Source organism: Stigmatopora nigra, chromosome 23, assembly GCF_051989575.1.
Source record: "Stigmatopora nigra isolate UIUO_SnigA chromosome 23, RoL_Snig_1.1, whole genome shotgun sequence".
NCBI classification, from domain to species: Eukaryota; Metazoa; Chordata; class Actinopteri; order Syngnathiformes; family Syngnathidae; genus Stigmatopora; species Stigmatopora nigra.
In genome coordinates this window covers 3,683,778-3,703,498 of record NC_135530.1, presented here as the reverse complement: position 1 = coordinate 3,703,498, position 19,721 = coordinate 3,683,778, and the positions used below count along the sequence as shown (strand labels likewise).

The 19,721-nt window shown below is 42.0% G+C and overlaps 4 protein-coding genes across 6 annotated transcripts; 2 read left to right on the top strand and 2 right to left on the bottom strand.

The window, feature by feature from the left end:
- The first annotated feature begins 201 nt into the window (after positions 1-201).
- dhx57 (DEAH (Asp-Glu-Ala-Asp/His) box polypeptide 57) lies at positions 202-9,598 on the top strand. Of its 2 annotated transcripts, none has more exons than XM_077709581.1 (25): positions 202-309; positions 534-732; positions 1,361-1,597; positions 1,686-1,767; positions 2,156-2,322; positions 2,380-2,571; positions 2,974-3,830; positions 3,911-4,053; positions 4,563-4,684; positions 4,754-4,949; positions 5,035-5,159; positions 5,227-5,360; positions 5,601-5,655; positions 5,731-5,948; positions 6,018-6,134; positions 6,542-6,638; positions 6,720-6,893; positions 6,989-7,189; positions 7,325-7,601; positions 7,680-7,775; positions 7,852-8,073; positions 8,139-8,213; positions 8,406-8,528; positions 8,593-8,793; positions 9,153-9,598. In XM_077709581.1, the coding sequence occupies exons 3-25, from the start codon at positions 1,377-1,379 to the stop codon at positions 9,294-9,296; spliced, it is 4,239 nt and encodes a 1,412-aa protein (XP_077565707.1). In that variant the 5' UTR covers positions 202-309; positions 534-732; positions 1,361-1,376; the 3' UTR covers positions 9,297-9,598. The 2 variants fall into 2 exon arrangements, with proteins under 2 accessions (XP_077565707.1, XP_077565706.1); XM_077709580.1 differs by having other exon boundaries at positions 246-447.
- A 653-nt stretch (positions 9,599-10,251) lies between these two features.
- On the bottom strand, positions 10,252-11,048 carry stmp1 (short transmembrane mitochondrial protein 1). Its single transcript, XM_077709799.1, has 3 exons — positions 10,880-11,048; positions 10,664-10,717; positions 10,252-10,578 (listed from the first exon to the last, which is right to left on the bottom strand). Exons 1-3 carry the CDS (start codon positions 10,892-10,894, stop codon positions 10,507-10,509), a joined length of 141 nt encoding a protein of 46 aa, XP_077565925.1. The 5' UTR covers positions 10,895-11,048; the 3' UTR covers positions 10,252-10,506.
- Positions 11,049-11,107: 59 nt separating this feature from the next.
- On the top strand, positions 11,108-16,781 carry LOC144181375 (dynamin-1-like protein). Of its 2 annotated transcripts, XM_077709794.1 has the most exons (19): positions 11,108-11,372; positions 11,634-11,775; positions 11,861-11,907; positions 11,996-12,067; positions 12,163-12,249; positions 12,312-12,474; positions 12,541-12,661; positions 12,853-12,984; positions 13,056-13,262; positions 13,357-13,477; positions 13,545-13,700; positions 14,056-14,145; positions 14,210-14,302; positions 14,393-14,446; positions 14,908-14,979; positions 15,245-15,376; positions 15,446-15,555; positions 15,813-15,972; positions 16,542-16,781. In XM_077709794.1, the coding sequence occupies exons 1-19, from the start codon at positions 11,271-11,273 to the stop codon at positions 16,596-16,598; spliced, it is 2,118 nt and encodes a 705-aa protein (XP_077565920.1). In that variant the 5' UTR covers positions 11,108-11,270; the 3' UTR covers positions 16,599-16,781. The 2 variants fall into 2 exon arrangements, with proteins under 2 accessions (XP_077565920.1, XP_077565921.1); XM_077709795.1 differs by lacking the exon at positions 14,908-14,979 and having other exon boundaries at positions 11,110-11,372.
- Positions 16,782-17,132: 351 nt separating this feature from the next.
- creld2 (CRELD disulfide isomerase 2) lies at positions 17,133-19,640 on the bottom strand. Its single transcript, XM_077709798.1, has 8 exons — positions 19,281-19,640; positions 19,093-19,175; positions 18,564-18,674; positions 18,407-18,498; positions 18,145-18,321; positions 17,972-18,070; positions 17,346-17,591; positions 17,133-17,270 (listed from the first exon to the last, which is right to left on the bottom strand). Exons 1-7 carry the CDS (start codon positions 19,416-19,418, stop codon positions 17,464-17,466), a joined length of 828 nt encoding a protein of 275 aa, XP_077565924.1. The 5' UTR covers positions 19,419-19,640; the 3' UTR covers positions 17,133-17,270; positions 17,346-17,463.
- Positions 19,641-19,721: the final 81 nt, after the last annotated feature.

The following is a 19,721-nucleotide window of genomic DNA, read 5'->3' as shown; positions in this document are numbered from 1 at the left end:
TATTAGGATTTATTAATTCTAAGTGTGCCAGTAGAGGACACATGCCAAAAAACCCTGGTCCGATGAGATGTTTAGGGAGTGAGCCAGGTGGAAATATCAATTAGTATTCTTATTTAGGAATACTTCTGGAATCACTGTGACGTCCATAAAAAACTACAACAGTAAAAAAAATAGAAATCTAACGCATGCGCATACAACTAAGCGGAAGTAAACACTCTGAACTCAATCTCCGACCAATCAGAGAGGCCGTTAGCATCTCTCATAATACCCGAAACTGCACCTGTGTTTCATTTCTCCCGAACTAATAAGGTTTTTGAAACTTACTTTGTTTTTAACATTTGGTTTTGTTTTCACGGCTTATTCAACCCTTTGTTATTGAACTTGTTAAATGACGAAAGCGTTAACTTGCTAACTATTTCCATTCACGTGGGAGCTTGCGTTAGCTGGGTAATGAAGACCGCTGCTTTTCTTTGAATCGTCACTCGTACTGGGATTGTTGTAGTTATCTTTGTTGTTGTTGTTTTTGTCACCAGGAATTTGACAACACAGCCCATTGATAGTCCGTTTCGTGTCATCTTCACCAGAGGGGAGGAAACTTGTCAGCAATCACCATCTCCATCCTCTTCCCGAAGCCAAGTTGTACAACACGGGGGAGAAAAACTATGTAACAAGTCGTTCTGGATACTGCCACATGCCCACAACCACCGTCAAATTAGAGATTTGTGTTTGAAGGTAGTACATTTATTTTCAACTTTGAATAAGATATTTCATGGTTTAGACTTTATGGCAGTAGAGTAATAATCAATTTTGGAGCTCTACTTGTTACATTGTTATATGTATTTGAAAATGTATATATTATCCATATGTACAGACGCTCCCCTACTTAGCAATTTTCAACTTATTTCAACTTTCAACTTATAAAATTGCGTTTATGTCGAAAAATGGCCGTAAATCGTCCGATTATGTTGTGCGCGCCTTTTTCCGAGTAATGCTTCTTTCCGCTGCTAATACCGACGGAGAGAGAGAATATATAATATATATAACATGTATTTGTATATACACACGTCTGTATATGTATCTTTATGTAACTGTCAATATAAGTTATTTTTTAGCCCTAGACGTCCAATCTGTTTTGACTGGGCGAGGCCAGTTCATTCATATTTCTCAGTCAAAATGGATTGGACCCAGGGGCGCACATTAGTGGGATACCTGAGACCGAACTCTAGGTAGGCAACCTATGGCTCGGGCGCCATATGTGGCTTTTTGATTCCTCCCAAGGCTTGATTTGTGTTTAATTTTCCTTCACTGTTTTTGAGACACCACCACTTTGTCATGTTGTCCCTTCCGACACCGTTCACAGATTTGTTTCCACAAAAATGAGTACGAGAAGAAGTGGGAAGCCCAACAGTAATGGAGGGAAATTCAACAAGTCAAGAGGAAGAGGAGGAGGAAGAAGAGGAGGAGGAGCAAGAAGAGGAGGAGGAGCAAAAGGAGGAGGCGGGGGAGGGGGAGGAGGAGGTATAAAAGTTGGAAGTGGTTACCTGGATTATGACTATGATGATTTCATCATTGATTGTAGACCCAATTCACCCAGCAGGTATGAAATGTCATGCTAGGTCTATTGATTGATTGATTTTTGATTTTGATTTTTTTCTCCCCCCTCTTCTCCCCCCTTGGGGTGCTAGGAATCACAACAATCGCAACCCAACATTTAGATACGCTGACTGCCACTACGTGCCTCTCCCTAAGAATACAATAAATACCAAAGTAAGTAATATTTTAAAATGAAGAAGCCAAGAAAAATAGCCATTTACACTGATACCTTCACATACGATTGTAATCCGTTCCGAAACTGAAATCGTATGACGAGATTTTCGTAACTGGAGCGGACGTTTCCCATTGAAATGAATTGAAAACCATTTAATTTGTTCCAACCCTCTGAAAAAACACCAAAAACAGGATATTAGATTAGAAAAAAATGTTGTATTCCTTCTAATTCGCCATATATTGACAAATTAATGAATAACGAGTAGTTTACTAGTAATAAAATGTTTAATTTAACTAACTACGACTCTATAGGATTGATGTATGTGAATAGCATCTTGAATTAGGCTCAAATTGGTTTTCATTTGAAATTCTTTCAAATATCATGAAGAATGCAGAATTGTCCTCGGGGCAGAAAATCAAAGCCAACATCAAAACAAGCAAAGCCGAGGCCTCCAATATGCCGAGGGAGAAAATCGTCATGACCAAGAATAACCAAGCACTTGTGAAGGAGCTGTTGTGGGAGCTGCGCACTTGTCATTTGGACCAACAAGAAGAGTAAGTCTATTGAGGAGATTGAAAACCTTTTCAAATTCATTTTATCCATGTCTTCAGTGACACCAATTTGGAGAATTTGAGAGAAGAAGAGGAGGAGGATGAGTTGGACTTCCGCGATGAAGGCCAGTTTTGGGCTACCAGGGATGAGCCGGTGGAGAGAGCCGAAAGCCCCGAAGAATACGAGTCGGACACGGAACGTCCTTTACCTCAACTTGTAGTCTCTCCCTTTGCTATCGGCAAACTGTGCAGGTGAGATCAAATTCTCCTTGATAATGCGGAGCGGTGCGCCTTGAAATCCCGTGCGCCTTATGTATGGAAAAAAAAACATTCAAATGTGTCATACATTGAGGGTGCGCCTTATAGTCGGGAAAATACGGTAAGTACACCAAGATGGAGTGATATTTTAATGCTGAAGGGGAGCATATAGAGTGACTCTGCGTAAGACTCCGCTCAATCTCTGACTACCTCTTCAGCATTAATGGGCTTTATTAGATTGCGTGACAGAAAAGTAGGCAGTGTTAGTGAAAAATTCATTTGATTACACAAAATAAGCATGGCAGCTTGGCTTCATTATAAAGAGAGTACATTTCACTTTTTTATCTAATTTGAGTGTGATCTTGTTTTTTTCTTTTACCCTTTGCCCCGACCTAGGTACGGCTTTGACAGGGAACGTGGCAAGCGGGCGCTGGAAGCCAACGGTGGAGAATTCGGCACCACGCTGGAGCAGCTCCTTCAACAGATTTTCGTGGAACGCTACGGCCAAGAAGCTATCGCAAGCGCGGACCTGCCTGGAACGCCCCAGGACGACTACCTCAATCAGAGACAAGAAGAAGCCTTAGCGCTCGACGCCATCTACGGTGACCGTTTCCAGGAGCGCATTCCCAATTCCGTATGGGTGATTGCCTTGGATGCACTTTCTTTTACAGACAATATTAGAGAGGACTATAGTCGGGGTGCTATCTCAAAAAGGGTCTGCCAGTTTTACTTAACATCCAAAGGTTGTAAATACGGCGATAGATGCAAGTTTAAGCACCAAACCGCCGAACCCGAGCCCGGACCCGCTCAGACTGGGATCAGTGGCTCCTCCCCTTTAGTATACGAACTTGAAATTCGTTTCCCCAAAGAGAACCGCTATCCATTTCAAGCGCCGTTGGTGGCTTTTAGCACTAACGACGAATCCGTCAACGCCGCCGGGAGGCTCAACGTGACGGAAAAGTTGTTTGGGGAGGCGCTAGCGGCCGCCCGCAGCAACGAACCTGTAATTTACACCTTGATTAGCTGGTGCGAAGACGAGAGCCTAATGAAGGAGGCGCTGGCCGTGACTCATCACAAATACAGTAATCTGCCACCCGTTTTGGGGCCCCCGCCGTCCAATCTGCCACCAGTTTTGGGGCCCCCGCCGTCCACGGCGTCTATGGCGGCGGCGGGGGCAAGGCCAAAGGTTCCCGCCAATGACTTTTCGGTGCAATGGGTCTGTCCAAGTCGAAGGATCACGCCGACAGTAGAACGTGAGGATGCAATTTGAAAGATTTTTGAGTCCAATGGGTTGAAAATGGCAGCATGCTTTTTGCTTTTTTTTCTATCCAAGGCGCTCCAGAGGAAGAACCCGACGAGGATTCCGGCTTGGCGGTGAAGAATATGAGCTCTGTCAACATGAGGAGGAAACCCATGAATCCCTCTGAGGTTCTGAGAGAGAATGGCAAGCTGTGCAGAGAATTTCAGAAGAAACAGGTAGGGTCATCAAGTCTTTCAGTAGCTGACTAAAATAACTAGTAAATATCTGTCGAGTTTTCTATTTATTTATTATTGTTTAAAAATATATATAATTCAATGGCATATGATAAAAACCCTGCAAATATTTCTTAACGGAACATTACTTGCTAGCATGATAAAAAAAACTAAATAATTTTTGTTTTTAAATAACCAGCAAATATCTGTTGATTTTTTTTCAAGGTGTAATAGAGGAAACTAACCAATTAAACAAAATATCTTGATAAGTTTATGTAACTAAATTCTTTTTAATAATATCAATAAATATTTTCAAAAAATCAACCCAAAAATAAATATTAAAAATAATAAGCTGGAATGCAATTTAAAATAAATAATATATAAATAATATATAATAATATATATATAATAAATTATAATTATATATTTTTTTTTTTTTTGCTCTCATCTAATATATTTTAAACTGAAAAAGTCAAAGATCATCATAATGTTTCACCACATTTGCTCCATAGTCCTCCAAAAGCTTCAAGTCAATGCTGGAGCAGAGGGAGAAGCTGCCATCTTGGAGCCAAAAAGACAGCATTCTCAATCTGTTGAACGACTCCCAAGTGTTGGTCATCAGCGGCATGACAGGGTAAGTAAGTCACCCCCAATCCAGTCTCGAAATGGTCCACGACAAGATGAACTTCGTTCCCCTCTGAAGGTGCGGGAAGACCACGCAAATCCCCCAGTTCATCCTCGACCATTCCTTAAGTGGTCCAGCGGATGAGGTGGCCAACATCATTTGCACCCAGCCACGCCGCATATCCGCCATGTCGGTGGCCAATCGCGTGGCCCAAGAACGCGCCGAGCATCTCGGCCACTCCGTAGGCTACCAGATCCGCTTGAACACTGTCCGGGTACGTTTCCATGGCTTATTCGGTCCCCAGAAAGCATAAGAAGAAGAAAAAGAATATTCTTTTCCTTTTTTCTCCCCCTTCTTAGTCACCTGCCACCAGGCTGCTATACTGCACCACAGGAGTTTTGCTGAAAAGACTGGAGAGCGACATGGAACTCCAAGGCGTCACCCACGTCTTTGTGGACGAAGTGCACGAACGCACTGAGGAGAGGTTCGCTATAGGCCGGCGTTCAAATCCAATCTTTCTATCTTCAATTTTATCTTCCCTGTCTTTGCAGTGACTTCCTCCTGTTGGTCCTTAAAGACCTGATGTCCCAGAGACACGATTTAAAGATTATCCTCATGAGCGCTACGCTGAATGCTAACCTCTTCTCAGAATATTTCTACTACTGTCCCACTGTACACATCCCTGGTAAGATATCTTTCGGAGTCAAGAGGGAGGGGATATGAGATGTGTCTTGTTAAAAAACAATGGAGGTGAAATGAAGCTGTTTAACATCAAGGGAAAGACTTTGCGAGCAGTTGCGATGCTAGCCGCGCTGATGCTAGTCTGCTATATATAGGCACTTTTATTTGATGACAGTATGAGATTATGACTACATTTTTTGTGTGTGGTAGTTTCATCTTGGTAAATATCTTGAAATCTGTTTAGGTCACACTTTCCCCGTGACGCCGTTCTTCCTCGAGGACGTCATTGCTTTAACTGGGCAAGTACTTTTATGGTAGAGCCTCAAACAGTTCAGAGTTCTAACCCTTACCAGAAACTCGACTGGTATTTTCAGCTACGAGATCGATGTTGGAAGCCCTTACATGCGCTCAAACCGGTCCAACTCCTCCTTTCCGAGTGGTCAGGCAAAAGGTGGACGCCCAAAGGACATTTTCGCCGCCATGATGGATGATTACAGTAGCATGTCGTACTTTACGCCATTCACCGACATTGTGAAAGACCATGTGCCAGACTCCCAGCTCAGCCGGGAGCAACTCGCCATTCGATACAAACGTGAGCAGCATCTGAAAATGGCTGAGATTGAAATAGCTCGCCCCTCATTTTGTTTTGTCGTTCACGCAGGTTGCAAACCATCTGTGCTGAACACCATGGCCAACATGGACTTGGAAAAGATTAACTTTGACCTGATCGAGAGTCTCCTGGAGTGGATTGTCGATGGAAATCACTCCTATCCTCCAGGTACAGTGGTACCTCGAGATACGAGCTTAATGCGTTCTGGGACTGAGCTCGTATGTCGATTTTCTCTTAACTCAAAACGAACGTTTCCCATTAAAATGAATGAAAAACAAATCCAACCCTCTGCAAAAACACCCAAAACAGAATATCGGATTGGAAAAAATGTTTGATTTGTTCTAATTCGCCATCTATTAACAAAGTAACTGGTAACATAACATAAACAAATTTAAATGAACTTCAATTACGATACCTACACACTTTTTTTCTGGAAAAATTTGACCAAATGATGGTCGAATCCTTTGGTTAGTAGCAAAAGTGCATCAAAATACATTGCAGGCTATGGAAGGTAGTGAAAAGGTGATAACCCTATGTCATGTCCGAAGCAGGCTGAAGTTTCTCCTGTTCTCCAGGTGCTGTGCTGGTGTTCCTCCCAGGCCTTGGTGAGATCAAGACGCTATATGAGCAGCTGCAGTCAAACAGAAAGTTCAGCAACAAGCACAGTCAAAGGTCAGACTTCTCGGCAAAATTTAATATTCCTCGTCATCCTACATCATTTAAATGAGACTGCGTGTGTGTGGTCAACGGCAGATGTGTGGTCTACCCGCTCCATTCCACTCTGTCCAATGAGGAGCAACAGGCCGTCTTCCTCCGGCCCCCTGAAGGCGTCACCAAGATCATCCTTTCCACCAACATCGCCGAGACCTCCGTCACCATCGACGATATTGTCTATGTCATCGACTCCGGCAAAATGAAGGAGAAAAGGTTCATTTTTTTTCTTGGGAAAATTGGCCCGCGGACAAACCCAAGTTTGATACCGTTTTTAAAAATTTGTTATTTCATTTTATTATTATTTTTAGGTACGACACATCCAAAAGCATGGAGAGCTTGGAGACCACGTGGGTGTCACGGGCCAACGCACTTCAGAGAAAGGGCAGAGCCGGCCGTGTGGCCTCTGGGGTGTGCTTCCACTTGTTTACTTGCCACTGCCTCCAAAACCACCTGGCCAAGGAACAGCTTCCTGAGATCCAGAGAGTTCCCCTGGACCAGCTTTGCCTCCGGTAATACCTTTTTTTGCTGTTTAATAATATTAAATGATTTTTACTTTTTTGAGCCTCACGTTGTGCGCCATTTAATATACCCCTGCCGTTTAATATACTAAATATACTAAAAGTGAAATCTTATCCCGATTCTAGGGTCAAGATCATGGACGTGTTCGCCCAACAGACCTTGGAGTCGGTCTTCTCTCGTCTCGTCGAGCCGCCGGCCGCGGGCGGCTTGGACGTGGCTAGGCAGCGCCTGCGGGACTTGGGCGCCCTGACCGCCGAGGAGTCGCTAACCCCGCTTGGTTACCATCTAGGCCGCCTGCCCGTGGACATGCGGGTGGGCAAGCTGATATTGTTCGGAGCCATCTTCCGCTGCCTGGACCCGGTGTTGACCATTGCAGCTAGCCTTGCTTTTAAGTCGCCTTTTGTAAGAACCGCCGTCGACCGAAACGAGATTCGGCGAGAGCAGATGGAGTATGTATTCATGTGTCCATTTGCTGTCAAGGTGTCGCCGTTTGACAAGAAAGAGCTGGCCAATGAGAAGAAACGGGAATTTGCCGTCGCTAACAGTGACCATCTGGCCCTACTTCAGGCTTACAAGGTAGCAAACTTCAGACACTGATATTTTAGCCTCATCATTCATAACTTGTTTTTGTTGTTGTTGTTGTAATACATAGGGTTGGTGTAATGCTGAAAAACAAGCCAACATGTCTGGCTTTCGTTATTGCCAGAATATGTTCCTATCTCTACGAGTTATGCGGGAAATAGCCTGCCTCAAGCGGCAGTTTGCCGAGCTGCTGTCCGACATTGGTTTCATCAAAGAGGGTTTAACGTCCAGAGCCATTGAGCGAAAGAGCTCCAAGGGGTCTGATGGAATCGTGGAGGCCACCGGGCCCGAGGTATGACATTTGCTCACCGGCGATAGACATTATGAGAGACAAACGACACAAATCTACCCTTTTAGGCAAACCTAAATTCGGATAACACCAAGCTGGTGTCTGCCATGCTGTGTGGGGCTCTCTACCCCAATGTGGTGAAGGTAAATATTTGCTTCTTAATCATATATATCGTATTTTCACGGCAAAACGGCACATCGTATTTTTAGCCGCAGTGTCAATAACCAGTGCTATTTATTTTGGATAAAATTGAAGACTTTTATGTGCGCCTTATAGTCGTGAAAATACGGTATTTTGCTTGACTTTAACTTGGACATTCACATATTCCTTTAAAGGTTCAAACAACTCAAGCGGTTAACAAAAATGGCACCAAAGGAGCGGTAAACACCGGCGAGGTCCGTTTCCTGACCAAGAACGACGACTGTGTCAAAGTTCACCCTCAGTCGGTCAACCACAACGTGAGTCCCAAGGCGAAATAAGACCACGGTACCATTATCGATCATATTGTCTTTCCGTTAACAGGTACGCACATACGCCAGCCCATACTTGGTGTACCTGGAGAAGATGAAAACCAGTGCGATTTTTATCCGGGACTGCAGCATGGTGTCTGTATATGCATTGGTGCTCTTCGGGGGCGGGGTGATCAACGTGGAAAGGCACAATCGTCAGTTTGTCATCTCTTTGGACGATGGATGGATTCAATTCTCTGTGGATTCTCACCGGGTAAAGCAGGTTTTTTATGAAGTATCATAGCGAAGCTACAGTTTCGATTCACGGCTGTCTAGCTAGTTAGACTTTGTCACCAGACAGTTCGCCTAACCTTAACTACAATTAAAGAGGACGAAGGGAATTCACATATTGTTTATTAAAGAAAATTAAACTGTAAAAACTCGCTCGACAACACAAGCACATTAACATTTGGGTGTGTGCTTACTAAATGTACCCGTCTCTAAACACACTATGCACCAAACGTTTCGGCGAACTGTCTGGCGACAAATTGTCCGGGGTCTTGTAGGTTTGATGTTGATCAGTTCTGTACTCAATTGAGTTTGGTTTTGATTTTTCCCCCCTCATTTTTACAGGTGGCTGAACTGATGAAAGAGCTGCGCTGGGAACTGGACCGTCTTTTGAAGGACAAAATCCGGGATCCCAGCATGGACTTGTGCAACTGCCCCCGCGGCTCGCGCATCATCCAAATGATCGTAAACCTTGTGTCTACACAATAATTTGGCCAGAGCTTCCTTCTCAACAAAGTTCTTTCTTATGAACTTTTTTTGCAGCTGCGTTGTTTAAATTTAAATACGCGCTCTTGTTTACTACCTACAGCCTTGTTCCCCGATGGCAACTGTTGGTCGACAGTTGGAAAATTAAGACTTCCATGGAATCCCAAGTGATTGCACTTGCAATGGAAATGACGAGTCACTTTAGTTTACGATGCCTGTTCTATCCTTTTAACGTTATTTGAGTATTTTGCACGGTGACTCTAAGGGCTATCTAAACCTACGTTCGAAATAAACCAGCAAAGTTCCTTGTTGCATTCTCTGTTCTGTGGGACATTTTGGCTCTGGGTCGGAGAGGCTTATCTTTTCAGGCGGTAACTCGTCATGACAACGGGAGACCGGTGATTCATTTTCTACTTTCCGGGGAGAGCGTCAAAAATCACCCTCAGTCGGTGCAACCACATCGAAAAGTGGTGAGTTGTTTTTGTGCTCATTGTTATAGAAAGATTTGAGAAGTAAAATGTATACCACATTTTCATGACTAAGGCGCATACAAAATAATTGAATTTTCTCCAAAATAGACAGGGCGCCTTATTATCCAGATCAACACAACTTTATGAAGCATGGAAGACAGCATTGGATGAGTAACACTAGCTACTAGTTAGCTACTATTTGCCTGGCTGCGTCTATAAAAACGGTACATCCTTTTGTGTGTGTAAAATACAGAAATAGCACTCGTTACTGACACTGCAGCTAAAAATATGATGCGCCGTATACTTGTGAAAATACGTTAGTTAATTTAACTGATGAGGAAAGCACACAAATGACTTTTTCCTTTCTTTCCAAGGCTAAGAAGAACACAAAATCAACATTCAACAATGCTACTCAGCGCACTAAGGAATAAGCCACAGGAAAAAAGCATAACTAATTCAAAAAAAGGTTAGTATACTTACAAGACAACTCATTTTTAAAAGGATTTATCATCAATTTTATTGTGAGCAGAATATGTTGCATTTTTGTTATGCCATCACAACAAATGTGCTATACGGATATCGAGAATTTGAGAGTAGAAATATAATGTAACATTTTTGTGAGGCACTGTCATACTTCCAGTACATATTTTCATATCCAGTAGGAGATTGTTACACCACCCTGTGAAATAAATAGATGTTCTGTAGAGTATATATATTCTTAATGGAAGGCTCCTCCAATTTGATCACTCAGGTGGTTTCTTCTTGGCCTCCACATCTTTCTTGAATGCTTCGATTTTTTTGGCTATGTTTGGTACCTTGAACAGAAAATCCAGTTTTATGACAAAAAATAGGAAACAGAATAGAACATTTAGGCCTTTGAGATAATAGGATCAAACTTACATCGTAATTCTGAGCGAGGTACATGCCCACAACATTGCCCAAGGTGAATCCAGCCTAAAAAAGGTCAAACAAAAAAACATTTTCTATATCATTTAACAGCAATCGAGAACCGACGTGTTCGATTTTTCCTCAATGTTTTGCCCTAAGTGGCAACCCTGAGCTTAAAAATCACAATTACGCGAGCAATGGCTGAAAAGAAAAGTTATTTGGACTCACCAAGAACTGTAGCATAATGCAATATTAAATGTTGAACGTTGACAGGAAAATGACTTCAAGAAAAATGGGTAATTATTACGTTTTAGCTTTGAGGCAACCCACACAAACTTATCTACGTCTGTCAAAGCTAGGCTGTCATCAACAATGATTGTACGCATGCGCCGTTTGTACGTTCGCGCGTTGTTATGAGCGAGTTTCCTTTGTAGTTCTTTTCTCCACTTTGACGCTCAAGCTACAGCTGGGTGAGAACTACAACTCCCATCGCGTTGAGTCCCAAATGCAGCTGCTGTTGTCGCAATGGTGGCGACGCCGAGACATTGAATGACTTTGGCTCCATCACAAAAAAACACCGTCAAATTCCTTTTATTGCCCCGAAACCGAAACCTAAGACATGGAGGCACTTATCCCCGTTATTAACAAGCTCCAGGATGTATTCAACACTGTGGGTGCTGATATTATCCAGCTGCCGCAGATTGCTGTAGTGGGGACGCAGGTGTAGTAAATGCTACTTCTAATAATTGTCATGAAATGCACCGTTAGCTATTCATTAACTATTCAATTTCTGAATTGTAATGAGCCATAATTTATTAAAAACATGTCTATATTTAAAACCGTTCTATGTCTACACTGGAAAGACTCGATAACCTTCATTCAGTGCTAATAAGCACACCCTGTTGGACAATGTCAGCCACTTGTAAATTTAAAGAAGTACTACTTTCCTAATATTAACTGCACTGGCTTGTTGTGCTCACAGAGCAGTGGAAAGAGTTCTGTTTTGGAGAGCCTGGTGGGCCGAGACCTGCTTCCACGCGGAACCGGTATCGTAACCAGGCGGCCTCTCATTCTGCAGTTGGTACACGTTGACCCGGTGGATGCTGGTAAAAATGAGGACGTCGGTAGGCAACTTGAACACAAAAATCATCTGTGTTTCACTGTATAACATTTTCTTAAACATTCATGAAGTTGCCTTGTGTGTTTCAGGAAGAGAAGCTGAGGATTGGGGCAAGTTTCTGCACACCAAAAATCAGGTCATTTTCAATATAGGGAGAAAATCATCATTTGAAACATTACACACTATTGTAATCATTGTTTACATATGCATTTTTGGGTGGGCAGATCTACACTGATTTCAATGAAATCAGGCAAGAAATCGAAGCAGAAACCGAGCGAATTTCGGGGAATAACAAGGTGAGAAAGATCATCTCCCAAGTGTAGTGAACTCCACATTAGTTGTTAATTTTTTTTTTAAAGAAAACTTACATTTCCCTTTTGTTTTGGTTCAGGGTATTAGTGATGAGCCCATTCACCTGAAGATCTTCTCCCCCCACGTTGTCAACCTAACTTTAGTGGACCTTCCCGGCATCACCAAGGTAACATGGCCGTCCCAATCCCACCATGCGCCCCCCCCACCTCAACACTTTGTCACTGGCAGGTTCCCGTGGGCGATCAACCCAAAGACATCGAAGTCCAAATCCGAGATCTCATCCTAAAGCATATCTCCAACCCCAATTGCATCATATTGGCCGTCACGGCTGCCAACACCGACATGGCTACGTCTGAAGCCCTCAAGGTGGCTCGGGAGGTGGACCCTGATGGTAAAAGTTTTAAAATAAACCTCCTTCAACCAGTGCTTATTTCATCAACCAATCTATCCAATCCAGGTAGAAGAACACTGGCCGTGGTGACCAAACTTGACCTGATGGACGCCGGAACGGACGCTATGGACGTGCTAATGGGTCGAGTCATTCCCGTTAAGCTAGGTCTCATTGGCGTGGTCAACAGGTCTGTTTGGCGCAATGCCCTTACGCATTTTTGCAGTGTTTATTTATGCCATATGACTGTAATCAAAAATCAAATTGGCTTTTAGCAACATCAAATATTCATGATGCTAATAGCTAGCTCTTTTAGCATCTCGCGTACAGCCGGAAGCGGCATTGATTGACCTAATATGGTGAATACTGTTGACTCTACAGGAGCCAGCTGGACATCAACAATAAAAAATCAGTTACTGACGCCATCCGAGATGAGCACGCCTTCCTGCAGAAGAAATATCCCTCGCTAGCGAATAGGAACGGGACCAAATACTTGGCCAGAACCCTTAATAGGTCAGTGTCATCCAGGTATTCTAATCTCACTGCCAATTGACCCAACAAAAGACAGTCGTTCCTCACGTCAGACTGCTGATGCATCACATCCGTGACTGCCTGCCCGAGCTGAAGACACGAATCAACGTGCTAGCCGCTCAGTACCAGTCCCTGCTGGGCAGCTATGGCGAACCAGTGGAAGACCAAAGCGCCACCTTGCTGCAGCTCATTACCAAGTTCGCCACCGAGTACTGCAACACCATAGAAGGCACGGCCAAGTACATCGAGACAGCAGAGCTGTGAGTGTTGACCATATCAGAAAAGTTTTTTCATGATGCTGTTTTGTCCTTCTCTGTCATTGACTTTTTCCATTGGTAACATCCTCCATTTCAGGTGTGGGGGCGCCCGAATCTGTTACATTTTCCACGAGACTTTCGGACGAACTTTGGAGTGCGTGGACCCGCTCGGAGGCCTGAGCACTATCGACATCCTGACGGCCATTCGGAATGCCACGGTGAGTGCCGCGGGAGTCGCTGCTTCCTCCCCGTAGCTAGCATTTCACCTTCCCATCCCACCGTCAGGGGCCTCGTCCCTCTCTCTTCGTGCCTGAAGTCTCCTTTGAGCTGCTGGTGAAGAAGCAGGTGAAGCGTCTGGAGGAGCCTAGCCTGCGTTGTGTGGAGTTGGTTCACGAGGAGATGCAGAGGATCATCCAGCACTGCAGCAACTACAGCACGCAGGTTTCTGCTTCTTGTTCAGATTAAAAAGCCCTGAATATTCATTTTTTTATAGATCTAAAACAATGTTTATTTTAGCTTTTTTTAATATATTTTTTGATTTTACAAAATGATTTTTGAACTAAAAACACAGAAAAAAATCAGTAAAAAATTACAATTATTGAATTAAAAGGGGGAAAATCAGGAAATTTAATATCCATCTATACTCTTCATTTTAATTTGATCCTAAAACAGAAAGTCGGCACTCATGATTTACTCTCTCGGGCCGCAAAAAAATGATGTGGCGGGCCAGATTTGGCCCCCGGGCCGCCACTTTGACACCTGTACCCTATCTCAATTGTGCCCCGCCCCCACGCAGGAGCTTCAGAGATTCCCAAAGCTTCACGAAGCTATCGTGGAAGTCGTGACTTCACTTTTGAGGAAAAGGCTACCCGTCACTAATGAGATGGTACTGTCACATTTAGCCTTCTTTTTGCACTTGTACGCTTTCTCAACTTTCTCTTTTCCGCCAGGTACACAACTTGGTGGCCATTGAGCTGGCTTATATCAACACGAAGCATCCAGACTTTGCAGATGCTTGCGGGGTCATGAACAACAACATCGAGGTACGATACAGACACACTCAAAAATAAGTTTAATCTAACCTTACACTAAACTTAATTCTAATTTTGTATGATATTTATTTGTGGGTTTAGGAGCAAAGAAGAAACCGAATGAGAGAATTGCCCACCTCAGTCTCAAGAGATAAGGTACGTTTCTCCTTTAAATCTTTAGTAGCCTTAGATCAGGGGTGTATCAGTCACTAATACTAATAATTAGTGCAAAGAATGCGTAAATTATCAATATGTTTATTAAAAGAATTTTCCTTTTACATTATGAACAATATATTATGAACAAGAGAATAACATAACAACATAAATAAATGTCAATTCATGTTGTCTGCACGTACAAAAAAACCACTGCGACCCCTAGAGGATAATACAAGAACTACAAATTTTAAAGAAAATTCATATTTTTTATACAATGCGGCTTTCTTCCCCGGGCCGTACCACCCCGTTTGACACCCCTGTCGTAGATAATTAACACGTCAACACTGGAGAACGAGTGGATGATTTTATATTCGAGAAGCAAATGGATTAAAATGTAAAAAAACATGACACAAATGAACTTTTTCTGTCTTTCTCTCCATTTGCCCTGAAATTATGGCCAGTTATTTATCCAAGGCCCAGCTGCAATTTCTGGCGAGCCAACCATGCCTGGACCAGATGCAATTATTGCCAAGGTGGGCAACTGCTGGCCTTGGCGATGGATGGCTTGACTTGCACCCTGAATTTTTATTTTATGATGTCATGTGCACCCCCCCCTTGACGAAATAGCCTGTGTAACCTTCTACTCACAATGTTGTGTTTCCTCTAGTCTTACACCAAACCTTTTATTTTTGGAAACATTTCCATGCCCGAGTGCAGTGTAAAACGTCAAAGGAGTACTATTACAGGATGACATCTAGGTACTGCCTTATTATTACTATTATTATTTTTTAATGATAGGCACTAGCCGGAGGTCCGCAGGGCGAACCGGATGGTGCCGGTACCTGGAGGGGGATGCTCAATAAAGGAGAGGGGGGGCCAGGGTCAGGCCCGGGAAGTCCTCTCAAAGGAGTCGTCAACTTACTGGATGTGGTACATGTCCTTTTTTATTTTTTAAATATCGCTCATAAATTAAAAACTTGTTTTTTTTTAAATATGTAGCCGGTACCAGTGGCCAGGAAGCTGTCGTCCCGTGAACAGCGGGATTGCGAGGTCATTGAACGCCTCATCAAGTCCTACTTTCTCATCGTGCGCAAGAATATTCAAGATAGGTGAGTATGGTTGTTGTACAGTGGTACCTTGAGATATGAGCTTAATTCGTTCCGGGACTGAACTCGTATGTCGATTTTTTTCGTAAGTCAAATGAACGTTTTCCATTGAAATTAACTAAAAACGCTCCGCCCAGTGCTCGTAAAGACATTACACGAGGGAGTTGCGACCCAAAAGACAGTGGCCATGATGTTGGGAGCACTTGTATGTTGAGGTACTATTGTATTTGATTTCCAATGACCAGCTAATTTCTCCTCAGCGTGCCAAAGGCTGTGATGCACTTTCTCGTCAACCACGTGAAGGACAGCCTCCAGAGCGAGCTGGTTGGTCAGCTCTACAAGTCGGGGCTACTTAACGACTTGCTGACTGAGTCGGAGGACATGGCTCAGCGCCGCAAGGAAGCTGCAGATATGCTGCAGGTAAAGTTTCCCTTTAAACTCTTGACAATTAATCACATATTACAGTAACATTTAAATAAATGATGTGAAGGCTAGCCTTTACATAGTTGAAATGTAATGACACAATGGAAAACAGTAGTAGAGACTTTTTTTACTTTTTCATAGTTATTCCATCCAAAACAACAATTAAGAGCACAGGTGTCAAAGTGGCCAAATCTGGCCCGCGGCATCATTTTGTGTGGCCCAGGAAAGTAAATGAGTGCTGAATATCTGTTTTAGGATCAAATTCAACTGGAGTATTGATGTATATTAAATTTCTTGATTTTCCTCCTTTTAAATCAATAATTGTATTTTTTTCATCCATTTTTTTCAGTTTTTAGTTCAAAAATCCTTTTGTAAAATCTAAAAAATATTTATATAAAAAGCAAGAATACACATTGTTTTGGATCTATAAAAAATGAATATTCAGGGCTTTTAATCCAGTTCTTCTAATCCATTTATATAAAAAAATCTATCTAAAATCAAGTTGAACTTAAAGTGGACCACTAACCAACCCAAGTCTGACACCCTTGATTTACCATGTTTTACAGGCATTGCAAAAAGCCAGCCAAGTCATAGCTGAGATCAGAGAGACTCACATGTGGTAAACTGCAATACTCCATTGAAATCGCTAAAATGAAGACATCATGTACCTTCACGACACGTAGGGTTTGATAAGAATGTATATACACTGTTGCTGTAATCGTGGAAGAACACTTGTGACATTTTATTTATTCTGCCTGGATGACATTGCCAAAATTTAACGTGGACAATAAAAAAGACGCACTGAAGACAGTGTTTCCAAATCTGATGTGTTGTCTGCTGACTTGAAGAACAAAAGTTTCCAGGTAGGAGTTTTTCTTCCTTATTAAACACCTTTATTTACTTTAAAAACAACATAATCATGACAAATGTTTGAAAAATCTCAATGACTGGTCCACTGATTATTCAATTTCATAGTAGTGCATTGTTTTTTTTTTTTTTTAAATGACCAAGCTCATGTATTTCCACAAAGTTCTTTCACAAATCAGAGTTCTTCATGAAGACTTTCAACTGTTTCTGCCTTTTCTTCATCTGTTAAAACCATAAAAAATGATAAATACAACTAGAAATGTCCACTCAGCTGTTAAATTAATACCAACCTTGTGATTTTTGGACACAATCGCCATCTTGTTCCTGGTAATTTTCAGAGCAGATGCATTGGAAGCTGCCTTGGGTGTTGATACACTGCTGGTTCTCCTTTGTACACACTGAATCGTCTTGGGAACACTCATCAATGTCTATAGTGGTAAAGTATATCAAGACAATTACATTTTATCCACTTGCATCATATCTTGGCTCTTGCTTGAACGAACCTGAGCAAGTTCCCTCGTTTTCCCGGTAGCCGCTAGCGCACGCCCGGCACGTATCGGCTCCAAGCCCAGTGCAACCCGTGCATGCTTGATCGCAACCTATAGGAACAAAGAAAACAACTCATTTCCAGCTCAGCTCAAGAGAAGACAAGTGTGTGAATTCACCTTTGCAGATGTACGAGCCTTCTGTGTTGATGCAGTATTGATCTTCTTGACATGGAGGTGAGTCTTTGGAGCACTCGTCTATATCTGTCAATTAGATTTACAGTGGTACCTTGACATACAGGTGATCTGACATAAGAGCAATTGGAGATAAGAGTACAATTTTGGGCATATATTTATTTTGAGATAGAAGTGTCAATGTCAAACAAAATGAGAATTAAGTGTAAGGTTATATTAAACTTATTTTTGAGTGTGTCCATCATAATCCAAATTTATTTAAATGTCTTTAAATGTTACAAGCACGTTGCCATGCAAAAAGCCCCAAAATTGACCCAAAATCTTTCTTACAGGTCTTCATTTAACATCAATGGCACCAAATTGAACGGTTTTTGTGATTGTTGAATGGTAAGTTATTGTTGACAATTTGTTAGAAAGTGTCAAAATACTTTCTAATGAGATGACTTTACCAATGCAGGCTTCCTGGTCATCCTCTTCCCAACCATCTTTACACTGATCGCAGTCCTGATTGGTCGCCCCGTTGCAGGTCTTGCATGAAGAATGGCATTCTAAATAAAGTAAGAAATGCTTATTATTTCTTGGGTGACGATATGGTACATTTTAAAGGGCGATGTCGGCATACCAGTGCAAAGGGAGAATGAATCGTTGCGCACTTCGTTAAAGTAGCCTTCGATGCAATCTAGGCAAAAATCTCCTTTATACTGGACGTCGCAGGTGCACTTGCCATCTCCTCCGCGGGTTCCGTCGCCGTCACATTTGCCGTTTCCGTGACACGGTTTCTCCGAGCCTCCGACACAAGCTAAGACATACAAAAAAAAAGTTATGCTAGCAATTTATAGCAGATTTTTAAAATATTTTTAAAGAGACAGCTACGACTTTCTCACTATTGCAATCAGGTCCAAATGTCCCTTTTGGGCAGCACACTTTGATGGTGTCAACACAGAACCATTTATGCAAATCAGGGTGTTTCGTTTTCCTGCATTGCAAACAACAAAAATTGAATGAAAAGCATGTTTTAAAAAAAATAGCATATCTACTAACCTTTTAAACCACCATGTTTCAAACTTCTCTTCATGCTCTTCTAACATCTGGTTGCACTCAAAGCTGCTGCTATCGCAAAGCCCTTCTATAATTTCCATTAGTCGAATTTCACTGGAAGAAAATAAAGGAATGTCAACTTTATTTCAGGTGGGCCGGACCATTTTAGATATAATATTTAGATTATTTTTTTAATAAATTGATTAAAAGAACTGGATTAAAAGACCTGAATATTCCGATTTTTATAGATCTAAAACAATGTTTATTTTAGATTTTTTTAAAATATATTTTTAGGTTTTAAAAAATGATTTTTGAACTAAAAACACAGAAAAAAATGATTAAAAAATTACAATTATTGATTAAAAAGGGGGGGAAATCAAATAATTAATTTGATTTTAAAACATAAAGTTGGCACTCATGATTTACTTTCCCGGGCCACACAAAATAATGCAACGGGCCAGATTTGGCCCCCGAGCCGCCACTTTGACACAAGTATTATGAGGACAAGAAAGACTTGACAGTTTCATCTCACCTGGTTTCATATTTAGACAATTTCCTCTCCTCCCAAGCAGTATTGCCCCCACCAAAATTTTGCTTTGCAGTTCTTTCATAACCCTAAAAAATACAGCAAAACATAAAAAAAAAAAGATAATGGAATCTATTTTTAGACATTCCTTTCATTTCAACAAAGCTTGGATTTCTTTCTACTTGGTCGCTTACCTTTTGGAAGTTATTAGTGATTTTCTTGCAGGTCACGCAAGCAGTTTTTAAATCCCTTTTAGCAATCGTAACGTGGAAAAGTAAAAGTAAACAGGAAAAAAGCCCAAGAAGTCTCCGTTTTAGTCCCGTGGGCTGCATTTTACCGATTCATCGGGACTTAGAATAAAATCCTCCCTATAATGATTTTGAAATGATTGCTAATTAAGGGCTCAGTATGCCGCCTTCTATGAAAAATTAGATACAGCATTTGAATATAACGCGTTACAAGGTAGTATTTACATGCCGGCTAAGGAAAAAAGATGCTCTTTATCATTTTCCGCTTCTGCCCCTCGCTTGTATTGTGGCTCGTACAGATTGGCTCTTTGAGCCCGTCAATCAAATTTAAAGCCAATCACCTGCCGCCACGCTCGGGACATACAGCGTATGTCACACGTGTGAAAT